Source organism: Aethalodelphis obliquidens, unplaced genomic scaffold, assembly GCF_003676395.1.
Source record: "Aethalodelphis obliquidens isolate GAN/ISIS:26980383/991018 unplaced genomic scaffold, ASM367639v1 scaffold52, whole genome shotgun sequence".
Taxonomy (NCBI): domain Eukaryota; kingdom Metazoa; phylum Chordata; class Mammalia; order Artiodactyla; family Delphinidae; genus Aethalodelphis; species Aethalodelphis obliquidens.
This window is the reverse complement of record NW_020837996.1, coordinates 13925546-13944024: the sequence shown is the minus strand read 5'-3', so window position 1 is coordinate 13944024 and position 18479 is coordinate 13925546. Positions and strand designations below refer to the sequence as shown.

Genomic DNA, 18479 nt, shown 5'->3' with positions numbered 1-18479 from the left:
GTGTCCAGACTCGCTAAAGGTCCTCTGATTGAGCGGAGGAGATGGGGTTTGAGAACCACTCCTTTAGAGAGATCTTATTGTTTAAAAGTTACATTTTCAAATCTGACATTCCTAACCTTCAAAGCATTAAAAACTACTCATTTTCTAGCCAACCTGGCTATCCCCAGGAGAACTCCTAAATTAAGGGGACCCAAAGAAGCTTCCAGAGACCTGGAGGCATCAGGCAGTGGGTTTGTTCAGGAAGAGAGTGCTTATCATCTGTGGGTGCTGGGCCTTGGCAGGGATGTAGGACCACAGTGAATTCCCCAGCATCCCGTGGGTTGGCTGCTGGACTGACCAACTGGACTTTCAGGGCTCACGCATGAGGCCCGGGCAGGTGGGGAAAGACAACTCTAAGGGCAGCAGCCAGGAAGAGGAGGTGCTGAGGGTTGAATGGAACTGGGAAAGTTCTGTCTGAGATGAAGGGCCAGAGCCCAGGATGAAGCTTAGAAAGGCTGGGTGCTGGCATGAGCTGTTTGGGGGAGAAAGGATTACAAAGAGAAACCCAGCGATGAGGCTGCTCTCTAAGAGGAAGAATGGCTCAAGGCATGGGTCACTTGGGATGAACCAAATCCACAAAACTCAGACACGAGGGGTAGCCTCCTTGCCCCGGCAGGTGGCAAGCTCTACCTTGCCAGATGACTGCAACGAACCCTCTTCTCCCCCAGGAGCTCGTGCCCTTCTCGCCTGTCTCCGTCTGCTCTCTATGAGCTTTTAAAAAGTAATTTGCATTGAAAAGCTGCTATTTCTCTTGTACTGTTCTTACCCTTTCCCCTCTTATCTTGCTCCTCAAGATATCTCATATGGCCTGAGAAAATGTGGGTGGAGGGAAAGCATTGACACCTGCCTCCCAAGAAGCCTTCTTAAGCTTCATTGCAGGGCACATTGGTAGAGAAGTTGCTATAACATGTCTGAGCTGTGGGTGCAGACAATGGAAAACACACCGGGGTTGGAGTGAAAAGACCCAGCTGTTAAGTCCTGGCTTTGCCTTGAAGCTGCTGTGTGCCTCTGGGAGAATCCTGAAAAATCTTATCATCACATGTCCCATCCGAAAAATGGGAATCATAATTCTCACTTCCCTGGGTTGTTTTGCAGATTAAATGAGACGATGTTCTGTGAAAGTCCTCTAACTCTTAAAGCCAGAATACAGGCATTTATTCACATCTGTTACCACTACTTTTTTTTTTTTTTTTCCCAGTAAGACCGGCGGTCAAATGTGGGAGCAAAATTACAGTAAAACTCTTATGCTGAACCAGAGGTGAGGAACAATAACAACAATAATTGCAACAGCAGCAGTTGCATTAACTATCTACTCTGTGCCAGTTTCTGTGCTACGGGCTTTGCATATGATCAGTTCTTAGACAAGAAAAATCCTATGATGTAGATATAATCTTTATTTTACAGATGTGGAAATGAAGGCCCAGAGAGGTTAATTAATTTACTCAAGGTCACACAGCTTGTAAGTGATAGAGCCTGGTTTCGAACCTAGGTCTGTCCAACTCCAAAGTCCCCATTCTTACCTACAGGGCAGTAAAGGCCCCTTCAGAAATCTAATCTAAATTCAATCATACTTGCCTCCCCTGAATCAGAGTGTGGTCTCGATTTTGATGCTGTTTCACCAGAGTTCTGAACTATTAGTGAATTTAACCCTGTGAGATAATTAAATATCACTCCAGCAAAAAAAAAAAAAAAAAAGACTAGAAAAGTTTTCCCAATTTAGTTAGTTTTCTCTAGCCCTTTTTTTTGTGATAAAAAGAAATAAACTTCCTTAGGACCCAGATGCTTATCTGTTTGGCCATTTCAAGAAAAAATGTTTTCTAGCTGCAGAGGAGATATTTACAAGCAGCACACAGGCAGCACATACTTACATATAACCTTTAAACCTGTTAAGGTGGTTGTTAGGCTTCTCACACACGATGATGTTGTGGAAACCTTCTGGTTGGAACTGTACCTCCTGTGAAAGAGAGGACGCTGTGAGGTTATTAAGTCAGAGGGATCTCGTTTTAATAGGATCATCAGGAGAGCTAATCACTGTTAGAACCATTGCAAATAAGGTAATCCCCGCTTTGTCACACTGTGATAGTTGTAATGTGTTAAAAGAAACAGGTAAATCCTCATTAAGGAGGAGAGAATAGATGCAGATGAAAAGTTGGATGCGCTGCAAAGGGAGGGCCCTGTCCTGACCACTTTTCCCCGGCCTGGGTTTGAGTCTCTAGACTCAAGCTGCCCCACAGAATTTACTGCAATGATGGAAATGTTCTATGTCTGCACTGTATAATGTAGAAGCCACGCATTGCATGTGGCTGTTGAAATATGGTAGTATGACTTAGGAACTGATTTTTAAATTTTATTTAATTTCACTTAACTAATTTAAAGTTAAATAGCCACATGGCGGCTAGTGGCTACCAAACTGGGCATCATAGAAATAGATGATCAAAAAAGTAGAGATTATAAATCACACGACCTACAGCTAGCCAATATTCGTGTGTATACAGAACTTCCAGGCTTTAAAAAAGATATGCATATACCTACATACACATTTATGTATGGACAAACATACACATTTATGCATTTCAACAATGAGATTTAGTGTTCATACAACTTGAACATTTTTACATGTTACCTGGATAGATACCTATTGCATGAGTGTCGCCCTGTTTCATTTAATTCTTTCACTACTGAACATTGACATGGTTTCAATTGTTTGGCTATTGCAAAAATGCTGTGCAAATAGTAGCTAATAAAATAAGTAGGGACTTCCCTGGTGGCCAGGTGGTTGGGAGTCTGCCTGCTGGTGCCGGGGACATGGGTTAGAGCCCTGGTCTGGGAGGATTCCGTGTGCCACAGAGCATCTGAGCCCGTGCACCACAACTACTGAGCCTGTGAGCCACAACTACTGAAGCCCGCACACCTGGGGCCTGTGCTCTGCAGCAAAGAGAAGCCACCACGATGGGAAGCCCGTGCACCGCAACAAAGAATAGCCCCCGCTCGCTGCAACTAGAGAAAGCCCACGTGCAGCCACAAGGCCCAACGCAGCCAAAAATAAATAAATTAAAAAAATTCTCAAAAACCAACCAAACAAAAAAACACACAAAACAAGTAGCATTTACTAGACTCTTATTTCTGTCAGATGCTGCAATGAGAACTTAAGAAATGCTATTTTTTTTTCAAGCTTTCAATCATTTTATGAAGTAAGTACTTTGATTAGCCCCTCTTTAGAGATGGGAAAACTGTGACTCACAAGGGTTAAGTGGCTGTCCGTGGTCATATCAAGACTGGGATTTGAATCCAAGTCTGAGTGCAGACCCTCTGTTCTTTACTTCCACAGCACACTGCCCCCTGGTGAACATTCTTATAGCAAAGCATTTAAAACACATTCTTGACTTCACTTTTTCTCTTTCATTCAGTATTTTAGTTGTACAATCTCTTTAAGTTCAATGAGTGGGAAAACACAACTAGGGGTGGGGAGATCTTGCTTTCTAATTCTACCCCACATTGCCTAATAGTACATTCAACTCTCGAGCCTCAGTTTTCTCCTCTGTAGAATGGGGCTGACACCCCCTCCCTGTCCATCTCACTTGTGCCCCAGAAGATAGAATCCATGTGGGAAAGTTTTGAAAGGTATAACATGCTATGCATATAGAATGAAGTACTACTAAAGGTGGGATTGGAAGTGGTTCCCAGGGTAGAGCTTTTAGCACGGGGAGTGAATTTATCACTCCAAGCTTCAAGGTACAGCTGTTCAAAGGAGTAAATTGATTAGAAGAAATGATAGCATTTTCTGGCTTCGTGTAAATATACTGTCCATTGGTTCTGTGGGGCGCCAACATAAACTCTCCATTCACTTGAAATAAATTAACCATCCAGGAGTTTCTAAAAATACAGCCCTCTTCCCTCCAAGTATTGATTCTTTCAGGGACAAACACTTGCCGAGTTCTGAGATGATGACAAATCATGCTGTAATTTGTCAGCTGCTTTCACGGCCCTGATTAAGCCGTGTGCTTCCCTCCTGATCTGTACCACTCAGCTCATTGCTAGCTTTCTAAATCCAAACTTATTTCAGATGTGAGTGGCAGCAGGGTCTGAGAGCTAATGATCCTGCTGCAGTGAGTCCCTGTCAGCTGTTTAATCGTACCTGGCGGATCCCCGGCAGTGCTCAAGTCTCTTGTCCCTCAGTGGGGCTTCCCAATGACCTTCCTCTTGAAGCATCCCTTGCTCTTTTATTCTTCTGGGCACTGGCCTTGGGTGCTCTGTCTCCCTCTCTACACGGAGAGGTGATTTCGCCCTTTCTAGCTCTCTGTCCTCGGGCCCCTTCTGTTCCTCCCCGAGATGGACTGTGGAGAGGGCCACACGGCCCTGCTGTCTCCAGAGACCCCATCAGCATTCCTTGCTTCTTAGGCTTTCCTGTAACTCACTCTAGGGAGCTGCTAGGAGAACTCAAGGACAGCAGCGGCGGGGGCATTGCCAAGCCCTACAAATCTATCAGGGTCCTTATTTTTTACCTTGTTCAGGAATTTCTGATTCACTTCTGACTCACTACCCCTTAGCTTTTCTTAGCTTGGGAATGAAGCCCACCTAACCACCTTTTCTTTCAGACCCAGCCTTTTATCTAAGGTGTTGTCCTTATGAAAGGAACAGCCATCAGGGTACAGGAAAAGGCAAACCCTTTCCAGAGAGCACAGTGTGTTTGTGGTTCTTCAGGCCAGACCTACTGATCTGGAGTATTTACTATGTGCCAGGCACCTGCCATAAAGTTCTCACAGTAACCTTAAGAGATGTGGACAGAAGTGCAAATGCAGATTCAATAAAGCAATTGTCTTATGGTTGGTAAGTAACAGAGCCTGCAATGCAATCCACATCATCAGACTCCAAAGCCAATCATCAATCATTATTGTCTTTGTTATCATCCTCATCACCAATACATTTATTCCACTTTCTCCTCTCATTATTATTATTATTACAGTACTTACTGAATGCTTATTGTGTGTCAAGTATAACTAAATATTTTATACATGCTATTCTCTTGAATTCACACAATAACTCCACCAGGTAGGTACTATTATTACCCTATTTTACAGATGAAGGAACTAAGGCTTAGAGAGATTCAGTGAATTTTCCCAACGGTGCACGGCTAGCAAAGCAGAAGACAGGCTTTAACCTCAGGATGTCTGATGCCACACAGCCTGCTCTCTTAAACCACAGTGTTATTTTTTTTTTTTTTTTAATTTTTTTTTGCGTTATGCGGGCCTCTCACTGTTGTGGCCTCTCCCGCTGCAGAGCACAGGCTCCGGACGCGCAGGCTCAGCGGCCATGGCTCACGGGCACAGCTGCTCCGCGGCATGTGGGATCTTCCCGGACCGGGGCACAAACCCGTGTCCCCTGCATCGGCAGGCGGACTCCCAACCACTGCGCCACCAGGGAAGCCCCACAGTGTTATTTTGATGCACAATGAAAGATTATTGTTTAAGATCTCCTTTTGGATCGATTTCCTTTTCTATATTCCTTTTCCACTTCCTATGACCAAAGTACAATAAATGAGGTCTGTATATAGTTGACTCTTGAACAACATGGGTTTGAACTGTGTGGATCCACTTATGCAGGTTTTTTCAATAGTGAATACTACAGTGCTACCCGATCTGTGGTCGGTTGAATTGGTAGATGTGGAACTGCGAGTACAGAGGACTGACTATAAATTATATGTGGATTTTCCACTGTGTGGATGGTTAGCATCCCCGACCCCAGTGTTATTCAAGGGTCAACTGTATGTGGAATCTAAATTTAAAGAAAAAAGCTTATTGCCAGAGGCAGGGAGTTGTGGGTGGGTGAAATGGATGAAGGGGGTCAAAAGTTACAAACTTCCAGTTAAAAAATAAATAAGTCAAGGAATATAACATAAGCATGGCAACAATATTTAATAACACTGTACTGCATATTTGAAAGTTGCTAAGAGAGTACACCTTAAAAGTTCTGTTCATAAGAAAAAAAAGTAACTACGTATGATGACAGATATTAACTTAGACATATTGTGATCATTTCACAATATATACAAATATAAAATCATTATGTTAGACACCTAGAACTAATATAATGTTATATGACACATGTATCTCAATAAAAAATGTAAGCAAACCCCAGTGTCTAGAAACTATCATCATTATCACCATCACTACCACCCTTCTTAACTTGGGTCAGATAAGGAAGAATCAAAAAGTAATTACATAATATTGTCCTGCTGACCTTTGATTGACTGCTATTAACATTTTTTTATTTCTTTGATTGTTTCTACAAGATTTGTATTTATGTTTCATGAAAGGTTTTGCACTGGCTCGCTTTCATTTTTTCTAGTGTCTACATAGACATCTGGTTGATTGGCAGCTCAAGGCATTTTTAGACCAGGGTAGCTCAACTTGCCACTCTTGACATTTTGGGCTGGATAATTCTTTGATGTTTAGCAGCATCCCTGGCCTTTACCAACTTGATGCCAGTAGCACCCTCTCCCTCTCCCCCTCAGTTGTGACAGCCAAAAATGTTTACAGACATTTCCAAATGTCCCTTGGGGGAGGGGGAAGAACAAAAAATTGCTCTAGAAAAAGTTCCAAGTTAACAGGAGATGAAGTTGCAGAGATTGAGAATACCCTCTATCCTAACAGTCCATTAGGAAAGGACACAATCCAAATTTCTTTATTTTCTTCTCTTCAGTTGGAAAAAAGTTAGGTTTTATGACTGGGGGTCATAATGACTTGTAATAAGAGAAATCTGTATATATCATTTGTATACCACAGAAGCTACTGTATAAGCATGGTGGAGGTTCCTGGCAATATATGTACTATCCTACAGTTACAAATAAAAGGGGGGCGCTTCCCTGTGGCACAGTGGTTAAGAATCCACCTGCCAATGCAGGGGACATGGGTTCGAGCCCTGGTCAGGGAAGATCCCGCATGTCACAGAGCAACTAAGCCTGTGCACCACAACTACTGAGCCTGCACTCTAGAGCCCGTGAGCCACAACTACTGAGCCTGTGCTCTAGAGCCCGCGAGTCACAACTACTGAGCTCCTGTGCCACAGCTACTAAAGACCGCACGCCTAGAGCCCATGCTCCGCAGCAAGAGAAGCCACTGCAATGAGAAGCCCACGCACTGCAATGAAGAGTAGGCCCTGCTCACCACAAGTAGAGGAGGCCAGCATGCAGCAACAAAGACCCAACGCAGCCAAAAATAAATAAAAGGGGATTTGTTATGAAAAAAGAATTCATTTTTAATATATAGTAGAAAATATATAAAAATTACTACAACTAATAAGCAATGTGGTGTGTTACCTCTTCCAAGTACAATTTGCATTTTAAAGTAGGGTACCTTCAAAAGGTAGAGGTTAAGATACTAAATTGCCTAGACAGAGAACATTCTTTTGAGAATTATTACTTTATATATATTTTTAACATTTGAGAGGTTTTTTTATCTGCCACCTCCTCTATGAAGCCCACCCATATCCCCAAAGACTGTTTCACCCTAGCCAACAAAAATTGCTCTTTTAACATGTTTCCACATCAACTGTCATGCCTCCATTTAACACTGATGTATCTAGATCTCTGCTTCCTTGAGTAAACTGTCAGCTTCCTCTAGAGCATCTCCTGTGATACCTTGTGTTAACAGGCACACTATAAAGATTTGGAGAGGTAAGGTTAGTGCTGGGGAGATGAATATTATAAATATAAATACTGAAAGGTGATGGATGAGGAGGTAACAAAGAAGACCTCTCTGTAAAGACTGCCCCACACAAGTAGGAAAAGCCCCAGGTACAAATCTTAACTTTGATTCATGGGAATAAGATTGCTTCTTGCAAGGGAATTCTTTGGCTCAATTAATAAAAAAAAAGAAAAAAAGTAGTCAAAATCCTAGATCCCAACATGGGCCAGACTAGTCTCCCATCCATCCATCCATCCATCCATCCATCCATCCATCCATCCATCTATCCATGTATTCAAGTATTTATTGAATACACATAATGTATGAGCCATGGAAGTGAGAATTAGAGAGAAGGAAGAGGTTATTGACACAAATCAATTATTGCAGCCATAAAACAACTCAAAGTTCCCAGTTTAGCTGGATGTGTCAATGGTGGTATCAGTGAAAGCAAAGGAAAGTGAGCCAAGTGTTAGTGTGTAATGACTCTCCGGGATTAATGTACTCCTCACTGACCTATGCCCTAGATACAGTAGGCTGTATCCTCCTGGGGCAACCGGGAAGGCCATGGTGAAACAAAGAGGTTGTGATATATTCCTGTATCTAGACTAGGCCATTTCCTTTGAATTAGCCTCAACTTTTACTTTCCTGGGCTTATTTTTCACTATTATTCAAAGTTCATCAATAAATATGATTACATAAATGTATGGATGATCTTCTGAAATTGTCTGTAGTGGATAGATGTTTTCTGGTGACTCACTTACTCACTCTCGTGTTCTCCTTTCTTTAACAATCCTTTAACTTCCTTTTGGAAAACTACCTTTTCTCCCTGGTTCATAATCTTAATGAGACTATAAATCACGATGCCCTGCCCACTAAATTTGCTCACTGTGGGACTTTGCCTTGAGTAGAATAACTCAGGCAAGGAAAAACAAAGGAGAACATTAAGTAATTGCTGCTACCGATATTCTCCTGCTGAGTTGAAATTTCCTGGTACTTGTTTCTGAGCCTGGTTCTTCAGATTTCCTTAGAATCTGTGAGTCATATTGTGTACTTCACCCTTTCCACCTCACCCCCTGGCGCATTTTTTTGATAATTCCGTTTTGTTTAAGTGAGCCAGAATCATTTCTGTTCCTTGAAAACAAAGAATCCTAATCAACACAGTGGTCTACTCAGTCCACTGGACATCTCTAGGTCTTTAAAAAATAATGATGTGTACTTACTTGGTAAAATCACACTTCACAAAATGCTGCCCCTTATTTATGTGATCTTATTTGATCTTCCCAACTCTTCTGTGAAGTGTTCAGGACAGGTTAGTCCCATTTTATAAGAGAGAAACCTGAGTGTTGGTGATGCTAAGTAACTTGCCCAAGGTCACACAGCTCATGAACACCCACATTTGTCTGATTCTAAAGCTTGTGCTTGTCTTTGCTGGATGTAAGCATTTAATGCTGTCTTCTTATAGAGCAAACCCTCTGAGCCTTTTGCATGATTTCTTTGCAAGTTTTTCTCATTGACAATTCCCTTAAACCTTCATTGCCAAGCTCAAGGGTTTACCTCTTAAGGACCCATATGTCTACTATAGATCATACAAATTCTCCTTCCTTTGAGCCTAGACAATTTGTAATAGCCATACCACTCACTTGGAACTTGAAATGTTTCACACTTTTATTTGTCAAATACCAAGCTGTTTCTATAAGCCAACTGGTAGATGAAGCACTGCAACTTGTGTATACATCCCCACGTGCACCAAAATGCTGTCTGTAGACAGAGTAAAAATAACTCTAACACATACATGATTTTCAAATTTCTGTAGGAATTCCTGAGATCAATAAATACAAATCCATTTAAAAAGGTCACCAAATTCATGGTCGCTTTTTGTTTTAATTTATTTTCTTAACTAACGGACACTGAAAAGACAACCACTTTCAGGGAGGAGGGATTTGAGGGTTAGGATTATCAAAATTTTGTGATAGTCACTGAGGGTATTTATGTTAAAGAAAAATAGGGACCCACAGTTCTAAGCTCTTACAGGACAGGAAGTATGTCTTAGACCATTCTGAAACCCCTCTACAGCCATTAGGAAATATTCAAGAAAGATTCTGCTAGCCAGATGGCAGAGTAAGAAAACCATGAGCTCATCTCCTCCCATGGGCGTATCAAATTATAACTATTTACAGAGCAACTATCAATGAGAATGACCTGGAGACTAGCAGAAGAGAGCTTTCAAAACTAAAGCTATAATGAAGGAACCACAAGGAGATGGGTAGGAGGTACAGAGATGTGGTAATAGTCAAGACCCATACCCCCAGGTAAGCAACCCACAGATGGGAGGATAATTCACAACTGCAAAGGTTCTCCCCAAGGAGTAAGTTCTGAGCCCTACATCAGGCTCCCCAGCCCAGGAGTTCTGCATGAGGAAGACAAGCCCCTAGACTACCTTGTTTTGAAGGCCAGTGGGGCTTGTGTATGGGACAGCTGAAGGAAACAGAGACTTCATTCTTAAAATTCATATGCAAAATCTCACACACTCTGAGACCCAGAACAAAGGCTGTCATTTGAAAGGAGCCTGGGTCAGACTGACTTACTAATCTTGGAGAGCCTCCCAGAGAGGCAAGAGGCAACTTGGACTCCCTCTGGGAGATGCTGGTGGAAGTCATTTTCAGAAGCTCATTCTACCACGAGGACTCTGATGCTGCCAATTGCCATCTTGAAGTCCTCTTTCTAGCCTATTAGAGCTGGGGCCTGGCCCCACCCACCAGCCTGTGAAACACAGTGATTCAAAATCTATGCAACACAGCAAAAGCAGCTCTAAGAAGGAAGTTTATAGAGATACAAGCTTACCTCAGGAAACAAGAAAAATCTCAAAAGAACAACATAAACTTATACTTTAACTAGAAAAAGAAGAACAAACAAAACTGTAAGTTAGTAGAAGAAAAGAAACAGTAAAGATTAGAGTGGAAATAAATGAAATAGAGACTAAAAAAACAAAAAAGAAAGAACAATGAAATTAAGATCTGGTTCTTTGAAAAGATAAACAAAATTCATAAAGCTTTAGCCAGACTCATCAAGAAAATGAGAGAAAACTCAAAAAAGTCAGAAATGAAGGAAGCTACAACTGACACCACAGAAATACAACGGATCAGAAGAGATTACTATGAAGAGTTATATGCCAATAAAATGGAAAGACAGAAGAATGGATAAACTGGTAGAAACATATGATCTCCCAAGACTGAATCAGAAAGAAATATAAAATATGAACAGATCACTAATACCACAAATGAAATTGAATCAGTAGCCAAAAGAACTCCCAATAAGCAAAATTCCAGGACCAGATGGCTTCACAGGTAAATTCTACCAAATACGTAAAGAAGAGTTACTTGCTACGCTTCTCAAACTATTCCTCAAAATTGAAGAGGAATGCTTTCAAACTCATTCTATGAGTTCAGCATCACCCTGATTCCAAAACCAAAGACAAAAAAAGAAAAATTAGATATGGGGAGGGGGAAGGGTAAGCTGTGACAAAGTGAGAGAGTGGCATGGACATATATACAATACCAAACGTAAAATAGATAGCTAGTGGGAAGCAGCCGCATAGCACAGGGAGATCAGTTAGGTGGTTTGTGACCACCTAGAGGGGTGGAATAGGGAGGATGGGAGGGAGGGAGATGCAAGAGGGAAGAGATATGGGAACATATGTATATGTATAACTGATTCACTTTGTTATAAAGCAGAAACTAACACACCATTGTAAAGCAATTATACTCCAATAAAGATGTTAAAAAAAAAGAAAAATTACAGGCCAATATCAATGATAAATATATATGGAAAAATCCTCAACAAAATATTAGCAAACCAAATTTAACAATACATTAAAAGGATCATTTACCATGATAAAGTGGGATTTATTCCAGGGCTGCAGGGATCATTCAATATCTGCAAATCAATGTGATGCACCATATTAATAAACTGAAGAATAAAATGTCATATGGCCATCTCAAGAGATGCAGAAAAAGCTCTGACAAAACTCAACATCCATTTACGTAAAAAAAAAAACCTCTCAACGAAGTGGGCATAGAGGGAATACAACTAAACATAATAAAACCCACGTAAGACAAACCTGCAAGCAACATCATACTCAACAGTGAAAAGCTGAAAGCATTTCCTCTAACATCAAGAACTATACAAGGATGCCAACTATTACCACTTTTATTCAACATAGTATTGGAAGACCTAGCTATACCAATCAGACAAGAGAAAGAAGTAAAAGGCATCGAAATAGGGAAGGAAGAAGTAAAAGGTCACTATTTGCAGATGACATGATACTACACATAGAAAATGCTAAAGACGCCAACAAAAAACTACTAGAACTCATCAGTGAATGTGGTAAAGCTGCAGCACACAAAATTAATACATAGAAACCTGTTGCATTTCTATACACTAACAATGAACTATCAGAAAGAGAAATTAAGAAAACAATCCCATTTACATTTGCATCAAAAAGGATAAAATACCTAGGAATAAATCTAACCAAGGAGATTAAAGACCTGTATTTGGGAAACTGTAAGACACTGGTAAAAGAAACTGAAGACAACACCAACAAATGGAAAGATACACCATTCTCATGGATTGGAAGAAATAATATTGTTAAAGTGACCATACTGTCTAGGGCAATCTATAGATTCAATATAATCCCTATTAAAACACCAATGGTAAATTTTACAGAACCAGAACAAATAATTCTAAAATTTAATTAGAAGCACAAATGATGCAGAATAGCCAAAATAATGTTGAGAAAGAACAGAAGAACTGGAAGTATCACACTCCCTGATTTCAAACTATACTACAAAGCTACAGTCATCAAAACGGCATGGTACTGGCATAAAAAATGACACATAGATCAATGGAATAGAATAGAGAGCCCCGAAATAAACCCATGTTTATATGATCAATTAACTTATGACAAAGGAGGCAAGAACATACAATGGGGAAAGACAGTCTCCTCAATAAATGGTGCTGGGAAAACTGGACAGCTACATGTGACATAAACTGTACTACTTTCTCATACTACATACAAAAATAAACTCAAAATGGATTAAAGACTTAAATGTGAGACCTGAGACCATAAAACTCCTAGAAGAAAACATAGACAGTACATTCTTTAACATCAGTCTTAGCAATATTGTTTTGGATCTGGTTCCTCAGGCAAGGGAAACAAAAGCAAACTTCCAGTTACAAAATAAATGAGCCATGGGGATGAAATGTACAATATGGGGAATATAGTCAATAATAATGTAGTATCTTCGTATGGTGACAGATGGTAACTAGATTTGCGGTGATCATTTTGTAATGTATAGAAATATTGAATCACTAATGTTGTGCACCAGAACTAACATAGTGTTGTAGGTCAATTATAGTTTAATACCAGCCAACCAATCAAACAAACTCATAAAAAAGAGATCTGATTTATGGTTACCAGAGGCAGGAGGTGGGGGGGGGGAATTGGATGAGGCAGTAAAAGGTACGAACTTCTAGTTATAAGATAAATAACTATTAGGTAAGGAATGTACAACATGATTAACATTGCTGACATGAATTAACATTGCTGTATGTTATATATGAAACTTGGTAAGAGAATAACTCCTAAGAATCCTCATCACAAAGAAAAACATACTTTTTCGTTTTCTTTTATTGTGTATCTATATGAGATGATGGATGATCACTAAACTCACTGTGGTAATCATTTCATGATGTGTGTCAGTCACATCACTATACTCTATACCCTAAACTGAAACAGTGCTGTATGTCAATTATATCTCAATAAAACTCAAAGAAAAAGGAAAGCAAAACAAAAAAATAAAGAGCTAAGTGCATTAAAAAAATAAAACGAAAGATTCTGTTCATTGAAGAAAGAGAAATCAGCTAAACTCTTTCCTCCAACAGAGAATGCACTTATATACTGAGCTTTTATCATGAGCTGGTGATGTATGTGAAAAAGAAGAGTTGAACAAGGGATTGCCAAGCTTCTGCAAAGCTCTCAGAGTGTGTTTTTACACAACCCTTAGGTTAGACGACTAGAAGAGCCAACTCCACTCCACGCCAGGAGGAGGATGACAAAGCAGCATTTGTAAGTCATTTGTGGACTCTGCAAGGACTCACAGGCTCACAGGAACTCTGCAAGGATGGGGGTTACAGGGTACACAAACCACACCAACCTGGGCAGCTACACAGGAGATATACTGCGACCTTAGAAGAGTACTACTTAAAGTGGTTAAAAAATTTTTTTTTCTTTTTTTAGCATACTAGTTTGGATAAATGGTAGAATTAAATGTTCTTCATGCTCCAGCTGCTGAGTCAGGTGACTGAGGTTTCCTCCCTGACATGCAAATTAACCCTGTGATTTCTGAGAATTCTATCTGAAAACTAATGACATTTACCAGCACTCGATAACCTTTCCGCTTTCTGGTCAGAGTTCTTTTCAAGATAACCTGCAACAGTGACTGGCAGATACTTTCCTCTCTGACTCTGGATGAGGAAATTGTCTGCGTGTGCAAGTAACTGGGTCTTCCTACCTGCCCCAGTGGTTCCCACAAAAGCACACAGAGAGGGCTGGAGGGCTGTGGGAGAAAAGGTCTATTTAAGGATTCCTTATAGTCTGTGTTCCCTTTTTTTTAAGTGGACAAATATTCTGATTTTTATTCAGGGCGAAGACTAAATTTAATCTTGAAATCTTCCCATGACATTTTTCCAACAAAAAGGCATGGGTATGGCATGTGAAGCTAATACTGAAAAAAGAATGATTTCTTCTGTCATTCCTAAAAGGAATCAATTAATTATTTGTGGAATTGTTTGTTAACAATTGTCTGTTTAATTCCCTCTTAGAGCCTGTATGTCTCTTGTTTACACCTGGACCCCCAGAACATGCTACAGTACTTGCCGTATAGAAGGCATTCAGTCAATACTTGGTGAATGAATGCATGCATGCATGCTGGAAATATGGGCAGCTGCCACCAGATGGGCAGTGGAGCCTTAAGGGAGTGTTGCAAAGACATTCTTTTCTGTACACATTTTTATTGTGGATAACTGAGACTCAAGAAAATGACATGAGATCCAATGTTTTGTACCTCATGTTTTGGCAAAAGAGGTGACAAAGAAGAGAGTATGAATTCCAGTTTGAGAAACTCTATATTCAGTTATTTCCTGAAGAGATGATCATAATGAGTCACCCCTGTGGTAACAACAACAACAGTGACAAATCCTAACACAGTGTCTGGCAACAGAAGGACCTAATCGGGTGCTGGTTGAGTAAATGAATTTATCAAATGAACTACAAAGAGGTATGTGCAGTGGTTGAGAGTGGTAAGAACGAAGTCTATGGGAGCACAAAGAAAGGAGGGATTCACCCCACATACCTGGTGCCTAGGCAGAGAAAGGGCAGATGGGAAAGGGCTTTTGGGGAAGAGGAAATGCCACTGGGAGCTATAGGAGAGAGGACATTGGACCCCCCTCCTTAAGCGTAGATGACCTTGGTTGTACCTAAGTTAGGCTTATATAGCCCTGATGCAGAATAGATGCAATGGATATTTATTGCTGTGCTGCTCAGTACCCTCCTGCTTCACAGGCCAATTTCAAACATGAAGTTGAGCTAGAGGATGCCAAGGACAGAATCCTTCCCCAGTGGCCAGAGTGAATTGTTCTAGGGGTGGGCACATGATACCAGCCAGGCTAATCCCTGGGATGCTTTTCAAGTGGGACAACAGGGAAGGTCCCCAGTCCCTTTTTGGGGGGTGGGGCATAAATGCAGTTTTATTGGTGCCAATTTTTCTTCCACATGCAAGAAACTGGTTTGAGAGACTAAAACCAAACATGGAGAGAAATGTAGACAAAGGAGATGGAGATTGTACTGATGGATAGAAATTTCGGGTCCACAGAACTCTGAGGCCCATCTCACACTGTATCCTTCCAATAAGACCCCTTTTTGTCCAAGCTACTTCGAACTGCAGTTCCGTCACCTGCAAACAAGTGTCCCGACTAATCCATATACTAGAGTGGTATGTCTCCCCTTTGAGATACCAAGTATTTCCCACATTGGTCTGAAATATCCACAATTATCCATAGTGTTTAAGACAGTGAAGGCCACTGTTACAACATAAATATATTATCGTGGGGTATGGAGATAGTGGGAGGCAGAAAAACTTTAAGCTGTTAAAGATTTCATCTGTTAACACCTTAATGAGATTATATCTTTCACACAACCTGGCAGAGCTTCCTAATGCGGCCCTTAAGGGGTAAAAATAGAAAAAGAATGTTTAATAGAAGTGGGCAAACCATTGGGAACGGGGCATCCCATGTCTGTGTGTGTGTTTGTGTGTGTGTGTGTGTGTGTGTGTGTGTGTGTGTGTGTGTGTGCACCCATGCCCCAGCAGAACTCTGGAGGAGAGGTTCACCAAAAGGAAGTCAGAAAAGCGAGAAGAACTACAGTCCTGCAGCCTGTGGAACAAAAACCACATTCACAGAAAGATAGACAAGATGAAAAGGCAGAGGGCTATGTACCAGATGAAGGAACAAGATAAAACCCAGAAAAAAAATGAAATGAAGTGGAGGTAGGTAACCTTCAAGAAAAAGAATTCAGAATAATGATAGTGAAGATGATCCAGGACCTCGGAAAAACAATGGAGGCAAAGATAGAGAAGATGCAAGAAATGTATAACAAAGACCTAGAAGAATTAAAGAACAAACAAACAGAGATGAACTATACAATAACTGAAATGAAAACTACACTAGAAGGAATCAATAGCAGAATAACTGAGGCAGAAGAACGGATAAGGGACCTGGAAGACAGAATGGTGGAATTCACTGCTGCAGAAAAGAATAAAGAAAAAAGAATGAAAAGAAATGAAGACAGCCTAAGAGAACTCTGGGACAACATTAAACACAAGAACACTTGCATTACAGGGGTCCCAGAAGGAGAAGAGAGAGAGAAAGGCCAGAGAAAATATTTGAAGAGATTATAGTCGAAAAGTTCCCTAACATGGGAAAGGAAATAGCCACCCAAGTCCAGGAAGTGCAGAGAGTCCCATACAGGATAAACCCAAGGAGAAACATGCCGAGACACATAGTAATCAAATTGACAAAAAATAAAGACAAAGAAAAATTATTGAAGGCAGCAAGGGAAAAACGAAAAATAACATACAAGGGAACTCCCATAAGGTTAACAGCTGATTTCTCAGCAGAAACTCTACAAGCCAAAAGGGAGTAGCATGATATACTTAAAGTGATGAAAGGGAAGAACGTACAACCAAGATTACTCTACCTGGCAAGGATCTCGTTCAGATTCAATGGAGAAATCAAAAGCTTTACAGACAAGCAAAAGCTAAGAGAAGTCAGCACCACGAAACCAGCTCTACAACAAATGCTAAAGAAACTTCTCTAAGTGAGAAACACAAGAGAAGAAAAGGACCTACAAAAACAAACCCAAAACAATTAAGAAAATGAACACAGGAATATACATATCGATAATTATGTTAAATGTGAATGGATTAAATGCTCCAACCAAAAGATGCAGGCTTGCTGAATGGATACAAAAACAAGACCCATATATATGCTGTCTACAAGAGAACAACTTCAGACCTAGGGACACATACAGACTGAAAGTGAGGGGATGGAAAAGGATATTCCATGCAAATAGAAATCAAAAGAAAGCTGGAGTAGCAATACTCATATCAGATAAAATAGACTTTAAAATAAAGAATGTTACAAGAGACAAGGAAGGACACTACATAATGATCAAGGGATCAATCCAAGAAGAAAATATAACAATTATAAATATATATGCACCCAACATAGGAGCACCTCAATACATAAGGCAACTGCTAACAGCTATAAAAGAGGAAATTGACACTGACACAATAATAGTGGGGGATTTAACACCTCACTTACCTCAATGGACAGATCATCCAAAAAGAAAATAAATAATGAAACAGAAGGTTGAAATGACAGAATAGACCAGATAGATTTAATTGATATTTATAGGACATTCCATCCAAAAACAGTAGATTACACTTTCTTCTCAAGTGCGCCCAGAACATTCTCCAGGATAGATCTCATCTTGGGTCACAAATCAGGCCTCAGTAAATTTTAAAAAATTGAAATCATATCAAGCATCTTTTCTGACCACAACGCTATGAGATTAGAAATGAAGTACAGGGAAAAAACTGTAAAAAACACAAACACATGGAGGCTAAACAATACGTTACTAAATAACCAAGAGATCACTGAAGAAATCAAACAGGAAATGAAAAAATACCTACAGACAAAAGACAATGAAAACACGACGATCCAAAATCTATGGGATGCAGCAAAAGCAGTCTTAAGAGGGAAGTTTATAGCTATACAAGCCTACCTCAAGAAACAAGAAAAATCTCAAGTAAACAATCTAACCATACACCTAAAGGAACTAGAGAAAGAACAAACAAAACCCAAAGTCAGCAGAAGGAAAGAAATCATAAAGATCAGAGCAGAAAAAAATGAAATAGAAACAAAGAAAACAATAGCAAAGGTCAATAAAACTAAAAGCTGGTTCTTTGAAAAGATAAACAAAATTGATAAACCATTAGCCAGACTCATCAAGAAAAAGAGGGAGAGGACTCAAATCAATAAAATTAGAAATGAAAAAGGAGAAGTTACAACAGACATTGCAGAAATATAAAGCATCCTAAGAGACTACAACAAGCAACTCTATGCCAATAAAATGGACAACCT

At 40.2% G+C, this 18479-nt stretch overlaps 1 protein-coding gene across 1 annotated transcript in view; it reads right to left on the bottom strand.

The window, feature by feature from the left end:
• Nucleotides 1–18479, bottom strand: part of ATP10B (ATPase phospholipid transporting 10B (putative)) — a 294439-nt gene that overhangs the window by 74401 nt on the left and 201559 nt on the right. The window contains exon 5 of the mRNA XM_027084380.1: nucleotides 1908–1993. Coding sequence (XP_026940181.1) covers nucleotides 1908–1993 — 86 coding nt within the window. The remainder of the gene's footprint in view (nucleotides 1–1907; nucleotides 1994–18479) is intronic.